Source organism: Scatophagus argus, chromosome 2 (genome assembly GCF_020382885.2).
Source record: "Scatophagus argus isolate fScaArg1 chromosome 2, fScaArg1.pri, whole genome shotgun sequence".
Taxonomy (NCBI): Eukaryota; Metazoa; Chordata; class Actinopteri; family Scatophagidae; genus Scatophagus; species Scatophagus argus.
In genome coordinates this window covers 15,832,784-15,846,228 of record NC_058494.1, presented here as the reverse complement: position 1 = coordinate 15,846,228, position 13,445 = coordinate 15,832,784, and the positions used below count along the sequence as shown (strand labels likewise).

Here is a 13,445-nt window from a genome sequence, read left to right as displayed (position 1 = left end):
TGACAGTATAGCAAGCTGCTGATGAAGGAATGACGTTTCTTATGCGTTTCTCTAGAACTTAGCGTGGGTGAAGTCCTACAACATATGCTTTGAACTGGAGGACTGCAACGAGATCTTCATCCAGCTTTTTAAAACTCTCTTCTCTGTCATCAAGTAAGACCTTTGCTTTGTTTTTTCCCCCCTCCACACACTGAAATATTACTGCTTTTCAGACCCATTTTATGTTCTTTTTCTTTATTTTTGTACAGTTATGAATTTAATTTTTCTTCGTCGTTTCTTCAGCTAACACTTTAACTGTCTGCGCCTGTCTTTCACTGTGTCTCCACAGCAACAGCCATAACCAGAAGGTGCAGATGCACATGATGGACCTGATGAGTTCCATCATCATGGAGGGAGACGGAGTCACACAGGAGTTGCTGGATACCATCCTCATCAACCTCATCCCTGCACACAAGGTGGGAAACTGATCCATATTGATCAACTAATTATAATATCATTTGTTTGTATTCATTTTGTAGCATTTAGAAAGATCTCCAGAAGTAATTATGTGACTGTGGTGGTTACCTTTTCATGTGTCATATTTGTGTTTTTATCTTTGCATTTTATTTTTTCAAAAATAAATCCTGTGTATTTATTTTGAGTATATAAATGCTGTCTGAAAAAACTGAAAAAATAACACAAAGCCACCATTTGCAGCACAAGCACTTTGTGGTTTGATAGCTTATTTAATGAATTTGTTTTGCTTGGGTGTAAAATCAGCAGCTTCTATGAGGTCTCTTTGATTTTTGCCTTTTCTTTCTAATATTGGAAAGCTATTCTGAGCTGTCCTCACCACAAAAGGAAACTTACTACACTGAGCTCTGATGAGTGGCGTCTTTTTGGAGCAAGACCGGCTTTTTTTCCTGATGCAAATTACTTTCAGCTGCCATCACATTGGACACTGACCAAAAGCCTGATGTTCTGTGTAACAGTGAATGTTTGAGTAAGATGTTCATTGTCAGTGGAACTAACCAGTCAATGTTTAACTTTCCTTGGAACAGAATCTGAACAAGCAGGCGTATGATCTTGCCAAAACTCTGCTGAAGAGGACCGTCCAGACCATAGAGACGTGTATTGCAAACGTGAGCAACATTTTCTATGTCTCTCTTATCATTTTCACTTTGCCCCTATATCTTTGTTTTTCCCAGTCTCGTCCCCAGACTCTGTCTCCATTTATCACTGTATCTACAGTACATCTTGTTTAATTAAATATTTATCTCCTTCCTCAGTTCTTCAATCAGGTTTTAGTGATGGGCAAGTCATCAGTAAGCGACCTATCGGAGCACGTCTTTGATCTCATCCAGGAGTTGTTTGCCATTGACCCAATGCTGCTTACTTCTGTCATGCCACAGCTGGAATTCAAACTAAAGGTTAACACACCATGCACAGTACATGTCACCTGAGATTAGGGCTGGGTATTGTCAAGATTTTAATGGTGGTGCTATCCTGCTGTTACCACTTGGTACCGTTGGTACTTTAACAGCCCTCTCATCTGTTTTTTTTTGTTTAGAAGAAAAATCAAACACTGTTTTCTCAAATGTAATGTATATAAAAGAACACCATTGAGGAGGAACTTCAGCAGCATTGTTTGAAAAAATCACTACAACAGACTATACTGTCATAATTGAAATTTAAAATAAACAATTACTTAGCACTCTGAACTTCTGAACAGTTCGGATTATGCTCTGATGATTTCCTATTGAGTTTGTGAAAACAAACACATTTATACCTAAGCAAGCAGGCCAGTGATTACTTTAAATCATTATTCCATGTCTGTATAATTAATTTCATGTGGGCTATAGGCTGCTAGCATACATGAGATACCTGAGGTGGATGGAGTAACGAGTGATGAACTGCACACTAGGCTGTTGAAAATGGTATTTTTCCTCCTGCATGTGTTACACTTCCCCCAGGTGTTCTGCAGTGTTGCTTGTGTTTCTCCCCTTATGTGGAAAAGACTTATGCTCTTATGGCGAAGCCCACTGTCCGCATCAACTTTAGTGAAGTTTAGCCAGACTTGAGTGTTTAGTTCTCCTGTCACTGTCACTTAGTTTCTCTAACTTGCACATACATGTTTGTTTTGTGTGCGCAGAGCAATGATGGCGAGGAGCGTCTAGCTGTTGTACGGTTGCTAGCTAAGTTGTTTGGGGCCAAAGACTCAGAGTTGGCCTCGCAGAACAGACCACTGTGGCAGTGCTTCTTAGGACGGTGAGTAACGTGTCGAGACTAATCAAAAGAAAAGTGATGCAATACTTTCTTTTGTAGAACACACACCGTAGAAATTTCAAAATATTACACAGAAAGTTTTGAGAAAAGACTGCATTGTTTCAAGAACTGGTTAACTCATGAAGCAAAAGAAGGAATTTACCTGGTAGCGACTTGAGAGTGGGGGTTGTAATGGTCTGCAGATGATTTAAGAGACCTCTTTTGGAGTTAAATTGAGATGTAGATGGCCCTAGGTATACGAGTTCTCACTTGAAACAGTAAAACAAAGCACAGGAATCACATCTGGTTCAATGTCTATGAAGATAAAAGCGAGCAAGGCCCAGTTAAGTTTTGAGTTCTGCTAATTGTAAGATAATTTTATAATGGAAAATCAGTTCAGGTGAACAGTACAGTACTGAATTAGCAGTGCAGAAGACATCTTAACAGTAGTATTCAAGTGAAACATTTGCATAGTTTATTTGCACTTTTTTATACCTCAGTCGATCACTTGATTGCTCACCTGATTTCTCAGTGTATGATGCATAATTCAGCTTATCTCATTAATTATAACTGATGTTTTTCTCCAGGTTCAATGACATCCATGTCCCAGTCAGGCTAGAGTGTGTAAAGTTTGCTAGCCACTGCCTCATGAACCATCCAGATCTTGCCAGAGACCTCACAGGTGGGCTTTCGCTTGTGTTTTAATTTCGCTGTCTCACTTATTCTTCATGAGTCTCCTGTTATCCTCCAAACAAAAATGTGGCTTACACACCTTTCTCTTTATTATTCAATCAGAGTACCTGAAAGTGCGTTCCCACGACCCAGAGGAAGCCATTCGTCATGATGTCATCGTCACCATCATCAATGCCGGGAAGAAAGACCTCAACTTGGTCAATGACCAGCTGCTGGGCTTTGTACGGGAAAGGACCTTAGACAAGAGGGTGAGACATATGCACAATCATACATCAGGTTTCTTTCTTCAAACTTCAAGAAATGTAATTTGACTTTCCTCATATCCGTTTAAATCTGTCCTCTCTGGTCTGTTTTTCGTCTCCCCCCCTCCCCCCTTTTCAGTGGCGTGTGCGTAAGGAGGCCATGATGGGCCTGGCTCAGCTATATAAGAAATACTGTCTGCACCATGAAGCTGGGAAAGAGTCTGCCCAGAAGATCAGCTGGATCAAAGACAAACTGCTGCACATCTACTATCAGAACAGCATCGACGACAAGTGAGAATACACACAGACATAAAAATCTTGAGTCTTCTCTAGATGGAATTACTGTAAACAAATTTCAAGGTTATTAATGTAGTAAAATAATTGTGGATGTCTTTGTTGCTCCATGCTGTCCATTTTCACATAGTTCATGTAAACTCTCCCCTTCTTTTTCTAGGTTATTAGTTGAGAAGATCTTTGCTCAGTACATGGTCCCTCACAGTCTTGACACGGAGGAGAAGATGAAGTGTCTGTACTATCTGTATGCCTGCTTGGACACAAATGCTGTCAAGTCAGTAAATTTGCAATAAATTAGCTCTCCTGAGCAAAAACACACATTTTTAGATTGCGCATATGGATAATGACTTCTTCTCATTTGCTTATAAACACACTTCTCTGGAAAATACAACATCTTAGCTTCAGACAACACTACTAGGTTAACAAGTACATATCACAAGGAGAGCATATTGATCGCCCCCCTGTGTTTTCGCCTCCTCTTGTCTGACTGGTGCATTCTCTCTCTTGGTTTAATTGATGTCTTCAGGGCCCTGAATGAGATGTGGAAGTGTCAGAACATGCTCAGAGGACTCGTCAAAGAGCTGCTGGACCTGCACAAACTGCCAGTGGTGAGTTGACACACACTGAGCCTACAAAAATAACGACCTGCTCTATGTGTTCTGATGATAATGTCCTGACATATCCATGATATTATTTTCACTCTTTCCCCTTGTAGTCTGAGGCCAATAACACAGCTATGTTTGGGAAGCTGATGAGTATTGCCAGTAAGTTAGAAAGCACATATATATATATATATATATATATATATATATATATATTTTTTTTTTTTTTTTTTTTTTTTTTTTTTTTTTTTTCAACCCATTTCTTCAAAATGTAAAAGATCACCCTGCTTAATGTGACTGAAATCTTAATTTACTTGGGCTTTATGCTTACAGAGAATTTGCCAGATGCTGGAAAGGCCCAGGACTTCATGAAGAAGTTCAACCAGGTTCTCGGTGAGGACGAGAAACTCAGAGTCCAGCTGGAGATGCTCATCAGCCCGACCTGCTCCTGCAAACAGGCTGAGCTCTGTGTGGTGAGAGAATACTGAACACTCGTCCATTTAGCATACACCCTCAGATACAGACTGCCAGTCTGCTTCTCGCACTCGATCTGATCTGTAACACATACATATGTGCTAACATGGGGCCACAAAAACACATTGAAAGCTCAGTGCTGTGGCCACAGTCAAAAAGCGCTCTGCTTTAAATCTCAGAGAACTGTTTGTTTATTCAGTGTCAGTGAAAATGGTTCATTTTATATTTTCAGGGTGCTGTCACTTAAAAGATAGTTGTTTTTATTCCAACAAAGGACATTGTACTATCAGAATGTCTTTATTAATGGTAGTATGTTTAAATGCTGTTTGTACTGTGTGCAGAGGGAGATCACTCGGAAGTTGACGTTCCCTAAACAGCCCACCAACCCGTTTCTGGAGATGGTTAAATTCCTGTTGGAGCGCATCGCCCCTGTCCACATTGACTCTGAGGCCATCAGGTCAGAAAAAGTCCTGATGTGTTCAACACACCAAGTATTATGGTTGGGTAAAGCAAATTACGAATATGAGCACAACTTGAAATTAAAATATAATACCAATAAAATTGATAAAAGTAAATTTTGGCTCAAGTTGAGAGGGATGAATTTGGATTGTAAATCATGTTCTATTAGATTTAAGTGTCTTTTTCTCAGACCAGCAGTCTGTGTTCCACTCTCTCAGTGATGGAGTCACATTGAGCACATGAAGCTTCCTGTGCCATTGTGTAATACATAAGCAGGCTTTTCTCATTCACTGAGACACCTAATGGTGGTGAGGTGAAGCTGCAGGCATTAGACAAGAAACGGATTTAACCCTTTCTGCTTTATGGAAAAACACCATGAGAGAGGAAACACGTGTGCTGAATGACTTCTAATGCAAAAGTTATGCAGCATGATGTTTTTTTTCTTATGTTTTATGCATGAAATTGTATTTTGAGGTGTCTAAAACCGTTTCAGTTTGTTGTCTACCACACATGGGGATTGTTATAATTTATAATGTTTATCTTATAGTGCTCTGGTGAAGCTGCTGAACAAGTCTATTGAGGGCACGGCTGATGACGATGAGGAGGGCGTTACCCCTGATACAGCCATTCGCTCTGGCCTGGAACTACTCAAGGTACATAGCATGTACATAGCATCGCAACAAGCATTCTGTAATAAATGGGGGGAAAATACCCAGAATAACATGTGTTTGATAAGGTGCAAACAGTTTTAAATGTACAAAATACTGGACTGTGAACTTTCACACAAGTAATAGGATTAATGAACAAATCAAGGTGAGAAAGTAAATGATTTCACTGTTTCACTCCCTCCAGGTCCTGTCGTTCACCCACCCCACAGCGTTTCACTCAGCAGAAACCTACGAGTCTCTGCTTCAGTGTTTGAAGATGGAGGATGAAAAAGTGGCCGAGGCAGCCATCCAGATATTCAGAAACACAGGACAGAAGATCGAGACAGAGCTACAACAGATAAGATCGTAAGAGGGAAATTATTTACTTTTGAGTGCAAGTAATGAATTCCAACAACAGACATTCTATAGGACAGTACTCTGATTCTTATGCGCTGCTTCATTAATCTACAGAGAAAGGAGATTCTGCATCCAAATATGAGAAAAATACTGGGCAAGGAAGAGAGCCTAGCCAGAAAGACTATAGTCAGTTTGGCATCAGCCATACCAGTCCACATCTGGATTGAATGACAGGAACAATTATTCATAATCAATCAGTGTAAGTCTTTCTAAAGTCTGTTCTTATGTGTCCATCAGGACTCTGATTCCCATCCTGCATCAGAAAGCCAAGCGGGGAACTCCTCATCAGGCCAAGCAGGCTGTTCACTGTATCCATGCCATCTTTAACAACAAGGAAGTGCAGTTGGCACAGATCTTTGAGGTAAAGGGCCATTCAGGGATGTGCCTCGTAGTATAAAGAGTGTGTGTTTTTTTGTTGTTTTTTTTTAACTTAAAATGTCCATAATTTCTTGTCTCCTGTTGTTATCCTCTGTTGTTGATATTTCTTTGCGTGGAAGCACTCAAGTTCTTTTTTCTTTTTTTTTCTCTTTCACTCCCAGCCTCTGTCACGTAGTCTGAATGCAGACGTCCCAGAGCAGCTCATCACGCCACTTGTGTCCCTGGGCCACATCTCCATGCTGGCTCCAGATCAGTTTGCTTCACCAATGAAGTCCATTGTGGCTAATTTCATTGTCAAGGACTTGCTCATGAATGACAGGGTGTGTGGATATAAAACTGTGTACAAAAACAGATATTTGCACGTTTAATTTCACACTTTTGTATTTTTGCATGCAAAGAGTACATATGTGACTATTATGTGTCTTTGTGTCTCAGTCGGTTGGAAACAAGAATGGGAAGCTGTGGACTACTGACGAGGAAGTTTCACCTGAGGTCCTAGCTAAAGTAAGAGGCAAACGCATCACTCATTTTTACTAGACACTGATTTCACATTTATACGTCACAGGTGCACATCTACAATCAAAGATTTGGCTCTTGTTTGACAATTTCTAATAAAACAAGAACGATATGTTGTAAATATGGAAGGACCTCACGTTTTCTAATTGTTCATACTCTTCCTATTCCCGTAGGTGCAGGCCATCAAGCTGCTAGTGCGTTGGTTACTAGGAATGAAGAACAACCAATCCAAGTCGGCAAACTCCACCTTGCGGCTGCTGTCAGCCATGCTGGTCAGTGAGGGAGACCTCACAGAGCAGAAGAAGATCAGGTAACGCATGAGTTAAAGGTCACAGTAGATCTGGTAGAGTATTTAGATCGAGTAGGGATGTTCCAGAGAGAAACAACAAACTATGGACATCTTAGCTTGTTGCCTGGTGAGCACAATTAAGAATTAATTCATTCTGAAATGTGGAGCTTTAGTAGTAAAAGTTAACAGCTCTTTAGAAAAACAAGTTGTGTTGAACAGTGGTTTAAGTTAATTGATCATTTATCACTGATTCACTGATGCAACGAGGGAACAAATCAGCCAGATGTAAATTGATTTTGTTTTATTTTATCTTTCCGTCTTATTTCCTGTCCCTCTGTCCCTTTTGTTATTTCTTCCTCCTCGCAGTAAGTCAGACATGTCTCGTCTGAGGCTGGCCGCAGGTGGAGCCATAATGAAGTTGGCCCAGGAGCCCTGTTACCATGACATCATCACACCTGAACAGTTTCAGCTCTGCGGCCTCGTTATCAATGTCAGTCTCACATTTATGTCACCTTTTTTTTAAAGCCTTTTTTAACACCGGACATGTTGACATGTCACAATAGGAGAAGCACAGGAGTGTGTAATAAAATTTAATGATGGCTGAATTCCATTTAGCTGCTCTGAGGTCCTAGTATTGTGCATCTTGGATCACTGACATTTACTCATTAATATTTTTAATAACATCTACTTTCCATACAGTCTTAAACCACAGTGTCTGCTGTGAAAAAGGCCTGTTGTGGTCTGTGTATACAGAATGAGTACAAATGTTTACGTGTCAGATGCATTTGCTATGTGTTATATGAATAAAAGAAAATATTTCCTTTTGTCAGTGCTGATAGTCTTCTTCTCTCTCTTGTATGATGGAATCGTTTGACTTGAGTTTGACTGCGAGTCTGTCCATTCTTTTGTACAGGACGAGTGCTACCAGGTTCGTCAGATCTTTGCTCAGAAGTTACATTTGGCTCTCGTCAAACTGCTGCTGCCCCTGGAGTACCTGGCCGTCTTCGCCCTGTGTGCCAAAGACCCGGTGAAGGAGCGCCGCGCCCACGCCCGACAGTGCCTCCTCAAGAACATCTCCGTCCGCAGAGAGTACATCAAACAAAACCCACTCGCTCAGGGTCAGTGTTCAGCCCATCATGCTGAAACGTCATGATTACACATGGCTGCTTTTGTGTTTTATTATTGGACAACAGTTCACGCTATGACAGATCACAAAAGTCAGTTTCGATTAAAAGCAGGATTAACAGGATTATTGAGAAAATCTGCAAAATACAACGCAGATTAATGCCTGATTCTGTTGTTGCGCTCATATTAGGAGTGAGTGGAGCTACTTCTCCAGTCAGGTGCTGTTAACTGGTGACATGTTGAATATTGCATTTATTGCATGTAGTAATTTGAGGAAGGTAACTGTCTCCTCATCAGACCACATCTGTTTTCATCTGCTTTGGAATCTGAGACTCGGTGGATGTTTAAGTCACTTTTCATATCTGTCAGCATTTATTTACTATTTCCATTGCACTTTGATGCAATATTTTGATGTTTTCATGCTTCTTGACTGGCAAATTGAAAATGTCCATAAAAAACAGATGATGGAAACATTCATTTTTTCTCTTCCCTCAGAAAAACTTGTCTCCCTCCTTCCTGAGTATGTTGTCCCTTATATGATCCACCTGCTGGCCCATGACCCAGACTTCACAAAACCACATGAATATGAACAGCTCAAAGACATCAAAGAGTGAGTGTTGACGTACTGTATTTTTGGTTTCATGGATTTGATATATATTCATATTCATATTCTTTTTTTTTTGTCAGTTTTCTAAGAGATATATTTTATACTCTGGACTCGTGGTGATAACTAAAGCAGTGACATGCAGCCTGTTTTACTGTACCTGTGCTCATGTGCGTAGGTGTCTGTGGTTCATGCTGGAAGTGCTGATGACCAAGAATGAGAACAACAGTCATGCCTTTCTTAGGAAGATGGTAGAGAACATCAAACAGACCAAGGATGCACAATGTCCTGATGATGCAAAGGCCAATGAGGTACACACACACACACATATAACTGCTAATTACCGTTAGCTGCCTTTTAAATTTCCCAGTTGAGGGTTGCAGACATAACATGTTGACCGAACTTCATTTAGACAGACATTGTTTCAGCTCTGCTACTGCCTGTGCTGCCTGGTCGGCGAGCATGAAGCAAAAACACCTTCCATTCATTCTTACAAACGGAACTTTAGGACTAATAGCAAAGCCAACAGCTCTGTTCCTGGTGTGCATTATGTTTTTAAATTTCAAAAATTATTTACCCCTATGTGGAGGGTTGCAAATGGGAAACAGATTTGACACTACGCTGTGACATACTGTATGATTATTGTGCCTGAGCTAACAGGGAAAAAAGAGGGATAAACAACCAAAATGAAATCCTAGTAGAGAAGATGATGTATAACTGTAAAACATAAAATTTGATTTTTTGCTTATCTGTAGCACATATGGGTTATAATAATAATGTTTGACATTTTGAACACTATATGACAGCTATAGCACCACCAGCATCAGAGTTTCCCATTTTTTTGATCATATACAGACTGTGAGGAATATGGCGAGTGTATGTTCATGGGAAGGCAGTCTGGAAGCAAAAACAATAAGAACTTGCTGGGCCCCGTCAAATTATCAAACATCATTCTCAACATTATCTAATGATGTGTGTCTCATGTTGTTGTGGTTACAGAAGCTGTACATTGTCTGTGATGTTGCTCTCTTCGTTATCGCCAACAAGAGCACTGCATGTCATCTGGATTCTCCGAAAGACCCTGTCCTACCTTCCAAGTTCTTCCTCATACAAGACAAGGCAATAAACACACGCACACAAACCTAACACCTAAAAATAAGAATGATTATTATAATTATTTGAAAACAAATGCCTGTCAGACAACCCTGACTTTCCCCTTGCAAAAAAGAGGCCTCACAACACTGACCATTTCAAAGTCTTCATAAGAACGACTTGTATTCGCTCACACTTGTGTGATCAAAGCCAAAATCACAACTTTTTGTGGTTGATGTTTGTGTTTAGCAGTTTATGCCAATCAAAGATTTCTGACGTTTCTTCTATCCAACAGGACTTCAAAAATGATAAAGAATATCTGACGACAGAGATGAGACAAATGCTGCTGACTGGAAAGGTACGTGCAAAACACTCGATGCTTTCATGAACGTTGTGAATAGGAGCACTGCTCCAAATTGCTCTCTTTTACTAAGCAATCCACATTATAGCTTAATACTGCTAAAACAATTATTTTTCATTCTGAAAGAATCTGGCCGTTATTTTCACGATTAATCCACAAATCTTTTAGTCTCGGAAATGTCAGAAAAGGTCGACTAACTGATAACTGATTGACTATTTGTAGCATCAAGTTGTCATAAGGATAGTTAAGTTCAAAGGAGCTGCGGAGTGGGGACAGATTGATAAATTGAGTCCTAATCACCGATTGGTTTTACCAACAACATAATTGCCGGGACTCTCAACTATCAAATGCTTACCAGTCTAAAAACTACACCCTCCAACCCCCCCCCCACCTTTCTTTAAGCAGCCTAAACCAGCTCCAGTGTTGGCAGCTGTGAACAAACCTCTGACGGTGCCAGGGAGGAGGATCTTCACCAAGACCACCACAGCCTCAGACACAGTCAGTAACACCAGCACCAACTCTTCCCCACTGAGCTCCTCAGCCATCAACAAGAACAGGTACAGGCACACACACACACTCACTCGCTCACACGTGCATACACACAAAGAAAAATGATTCCTCTATCAGCTGAGGGATTTTTTTTAACGTTTCTTGTATTAACAGCAATGATGCCACTGACTCATCAGAGAGCCGAGCCCAGGAAAACAACGAGAACCCGGTCATCAAGAATGACGAGGTCAAGAAGGTAAACTCAAACAGGACAACCAGACGTCAGCTGGGACTGCACATACTGCAGCGCTGAGCAGAGTTACCTTAACTAAGCTTTCCCCAACTGTCCCACACAGGTGGAGGCAAGTCAGAATGCGACCACTGACGCCGAGACAGAAGCATCACCTGTCAAACGACGCGGCCGCCCTCCTAAAGCTGCTGCTGCACCTGCAGCGGCTGAAAAAGAGGCACCGACGGGGGGTGGAGCCGGTAGAGGCAGGAAGAGAGCAGCTGACCCCAGCTCCAACCCATCAGCAGAGTCAACGAACAGCAAGATGTCAAAGCAGCAGCAGAACGATGAAGGGTCAAAGAGACAGATTGACTTGCAGAGGTGAGAGACGAGCTGAGGGAAGGGAAAAATAAGCTTGGCTTATCGTAGCTTTGCCGAATAAATGATGAAAAAGGAAATTAATAAGAAAAGGTTTGACAAGTGGCTCTTTAACTTTGTAGCACATCTCTTAAAATGAACACACCCTGATCCCACGATTGCACAGAAATCCCATCCCCCTTCACGTGTCAACTTTGTTTCTTCTTTTCAGGTGGCAGATTGTAAGCAGAGAGAATCAAAAAGTAAGAAAGTCTGAGTATGGAGAGCAGACAGGGAAAGCTGTAGGGATAGGTGCCCTCCTCCTGGGCAGCGATGGCGACATTGAGATGGAGCTTGAGTCCAGTCCAGAGGCGGTTATCTGTGGCAGGAAGGACAGAGAGAAATACCTCCAGGGAGGTACCATTTGTACAAGGAGGGCACTTCCCTCTGGCAGGCAGGGAGAGCGCAAGAGTGGAGACGAGGCAGAGAAGTTAACAGTGAGTTGATTTAGTTCAGTATGTCTTTAAGTACAGCTCATCCCACTACAAGGCCAAACTGGTTTCGGGGAATTGTGTGTGTACACCCATGTGTACGCCCCTGAACAGACTTGATACAAGCATGAAAATGGTATCACACATAAAGTGTCGTCTAACGTCTCGTGGCTCTAAAAGAGGGCTTTCTAAAGAGAGTCTGAGAAAACAACAGTGATGATGTCAAGTGTGATGTTTTGGCTTGGACATGACAAATTCTTAGCCGACAACCTGCATTACAAACTCACTTTGGGGAGTTGCATTCTGGGAAATGTATGTGTAATAGTTTAGGGACATATACTTAAAAATGGGAAGAAAAAAAAGATCAGTTCCACAATTTTACAGGATGTGCAAAGATCTGCAGTGCCCCACGTGAAAGCTATAGATTTTAAAAATGTAGGACTTGGAGTTTTCAGTACAACACAAAGCCACATCAGTTTTTCTGCACAAGATTTCACTTGGGATTGTATTTTTCCTAAACTGAATAATTACAGAACAGGGTTGAAAATGAACATTTTTGTCCACCTGCCACATGGGGCTGGTGGATTCCAAAATCACCCACACATGCTAATTTTGAGCCCTTAACAGGATTTATACTAAGCAGTTTGTGTCAGTCATCACACAACCATAGACAAAAGATACATATTACATTGATTTCAGTTTACTTGCAGTATATTGTATGTACTGTTTTTCTTATTGAGTTCTGGACTTGTTTATTTTATTTTTTTTTTTATTTCAATCTTTACTTTCAGTGTATATATACGCTTCTCCTTTTAGTTTCCACAGACATCTGCAGCTACAGTTTGCTGCTATTAGGTACACATCTCACAGAAAACATAACCTTAAGATGAAAGTTTTCGTCACATTTACGTTTCCTATTCTTTAAGCAACAAGCCACAGAAAATTACATCAGTGTCCGGTGGTCATTCTGTGTTAGGATGGTCTACTTGGGTTAATGTCAGCCTGATTTTTGTTCTTTTCACCTGAGTCCAAGCTGTGTTGTCTTTCAGGTAAAGAGGAAACCAGTAAAGGTGAAATCAAGACTGTAGAGAAATGGGCCAGACTCTTCCTTCTACCTTCCAACCCCTACGCACAGCGCTCCTCTGACTCTAAAGCTTTCCTGGACACATTATGGACCTTTCTTAAAACACACACATGTACACACAAATGCAACACACACCACTGACACCCTAGAAGGTTTTAAATACCTTATAGTCATGATTTGAAGCTCATTGTATGTAGGTCTTACTCCAGAAATGTTATTTTTTTTCCCCTTTGTGTTTGTTGCTCTTTGCTTCTTTTGTGGAGCCATTTTTAAGAAAAAAAAAAACAGGATGGACATTTTACAAACGTTTTAATCTGGTTATGATTGTTGCTTATTAAATTCCCTGGGAAAAATCCGA

The 13,445-nt window shown here is 40.8% G+C and overlaps 1 protein-coding gene across 8 annotated transcripts in view; it reads left to right on the top strand.

The window, feature by feature from the left end:
* pds5a (PDS5 cohesin associated factor A) overlaps window positions 1–13,445 on the top strand; it is a 22,054-nt gene extending 8,609 nt beyond the window's left edge. For 6 of the 8 annotated variants that reach the window (XM_046413637.1, XM_046413628.1, XM_046413610.1 and 3 more), the window contains exons 5-34: window positions 56–153; window positions 329–455; window positions 1,041–1,121; window positions 1,269–1,409; window positions 2,132–2,247; window positions 2,832–2,926; window positions 3,040–3,185; window positions 3,319–3,470; window positions 3,634–3,747; window positions 4,000–4,081; window positions 4,189–4,237; window positions 4,409–4,548; window positions 4,891–5,006; window positions 5,556–5,661; window positions 5,861–6,021; window positions 6,310–6,433; window positions 6,612–6,770; window positions 6,886–6,954; window positions 7,140–7,276; window positions 7,622–7,745; window positions 8,169–8,373; window positions 8,876–8,990; window positions 9,163–9,295; window positions 9,984–10,103; window positions 10,372–10,434; window positions 10,840–10,994; window positions 11,101–11,182; window positions 11,283–11,536; window positions 11,745–12,009; window positions 13,053–13,445. In XM_046413637.1, coding sequence (XP_046269593.1) covers window positions 56–153; window positions 329–455; window positions 1,041–1,121; window positions 1,269–1,409; window positions 2,132–2,247; window positions 2,832–2,926; window positions 3,040–3,185; window positions 3,319–3,470; window positions 3,634–3,747; window positions 4,000–4,081; window positions 4,189–4,237; window positions 4,409–4,548; window positions 4,891–5,006; window positions 5,556–5,661; window positions 5,861–6,021; window positions 6,310–6,433; window positions 6,612–6,770; window positions 6,886–6,954; window positions 7,140–7,276; window positions 7,622–7,745; window positions 8,169–8,373; window positions 8,876–8,990; window positions 9,163–9,295; window positions 9,984–10,103; window positions 10,372–10,434; window positions 10,840–10,994; window positions 11,101–11,182; window positions 11,283–11,536; window positions 11,745–12,009; window positions 13,053–13,091 — 3,768 coding nt within the window. In that variant the 3' untranslated portion in view covers window positions 13,092–13,445. The remainder of the gene's footprint in view (window positions 1–55; window positions 154–328; window positions 456–1,040; window positions 1,122–1,268; window positions 1,410–2,131; window positions 2,248–2,831; window positions 2,927–3,039; window positions 3,186–3,318; window positions 3,471–3,633; window positions 3,748–3,999; window positions 4,082–4,188; window positions 4,238–4,408; window positions 4,549–4,890; window positions 5,007–5,555; window positions 5,662–5,860; window positions 6,022–6,309; window positions 6,434–6,611; window positions 6,771–6,885; window positions 6,955–7,139; window positions 7,277–7,621; window positions 7,746–8,168; window positions 8,374–8,875; window positions 8,991–9,162; window positions 9,296–9,983; window positions 10,104–10,371; window positions 10,435–10,839; window positions 10,995–11,100; window positions 11,183–11,282; window positions 11,537–11,744; window positions 12,010–13,052) is intronic. The other 2 variants (XM_046413665.1, XM_046413673.1) reach the window with 2 other exon arrangements.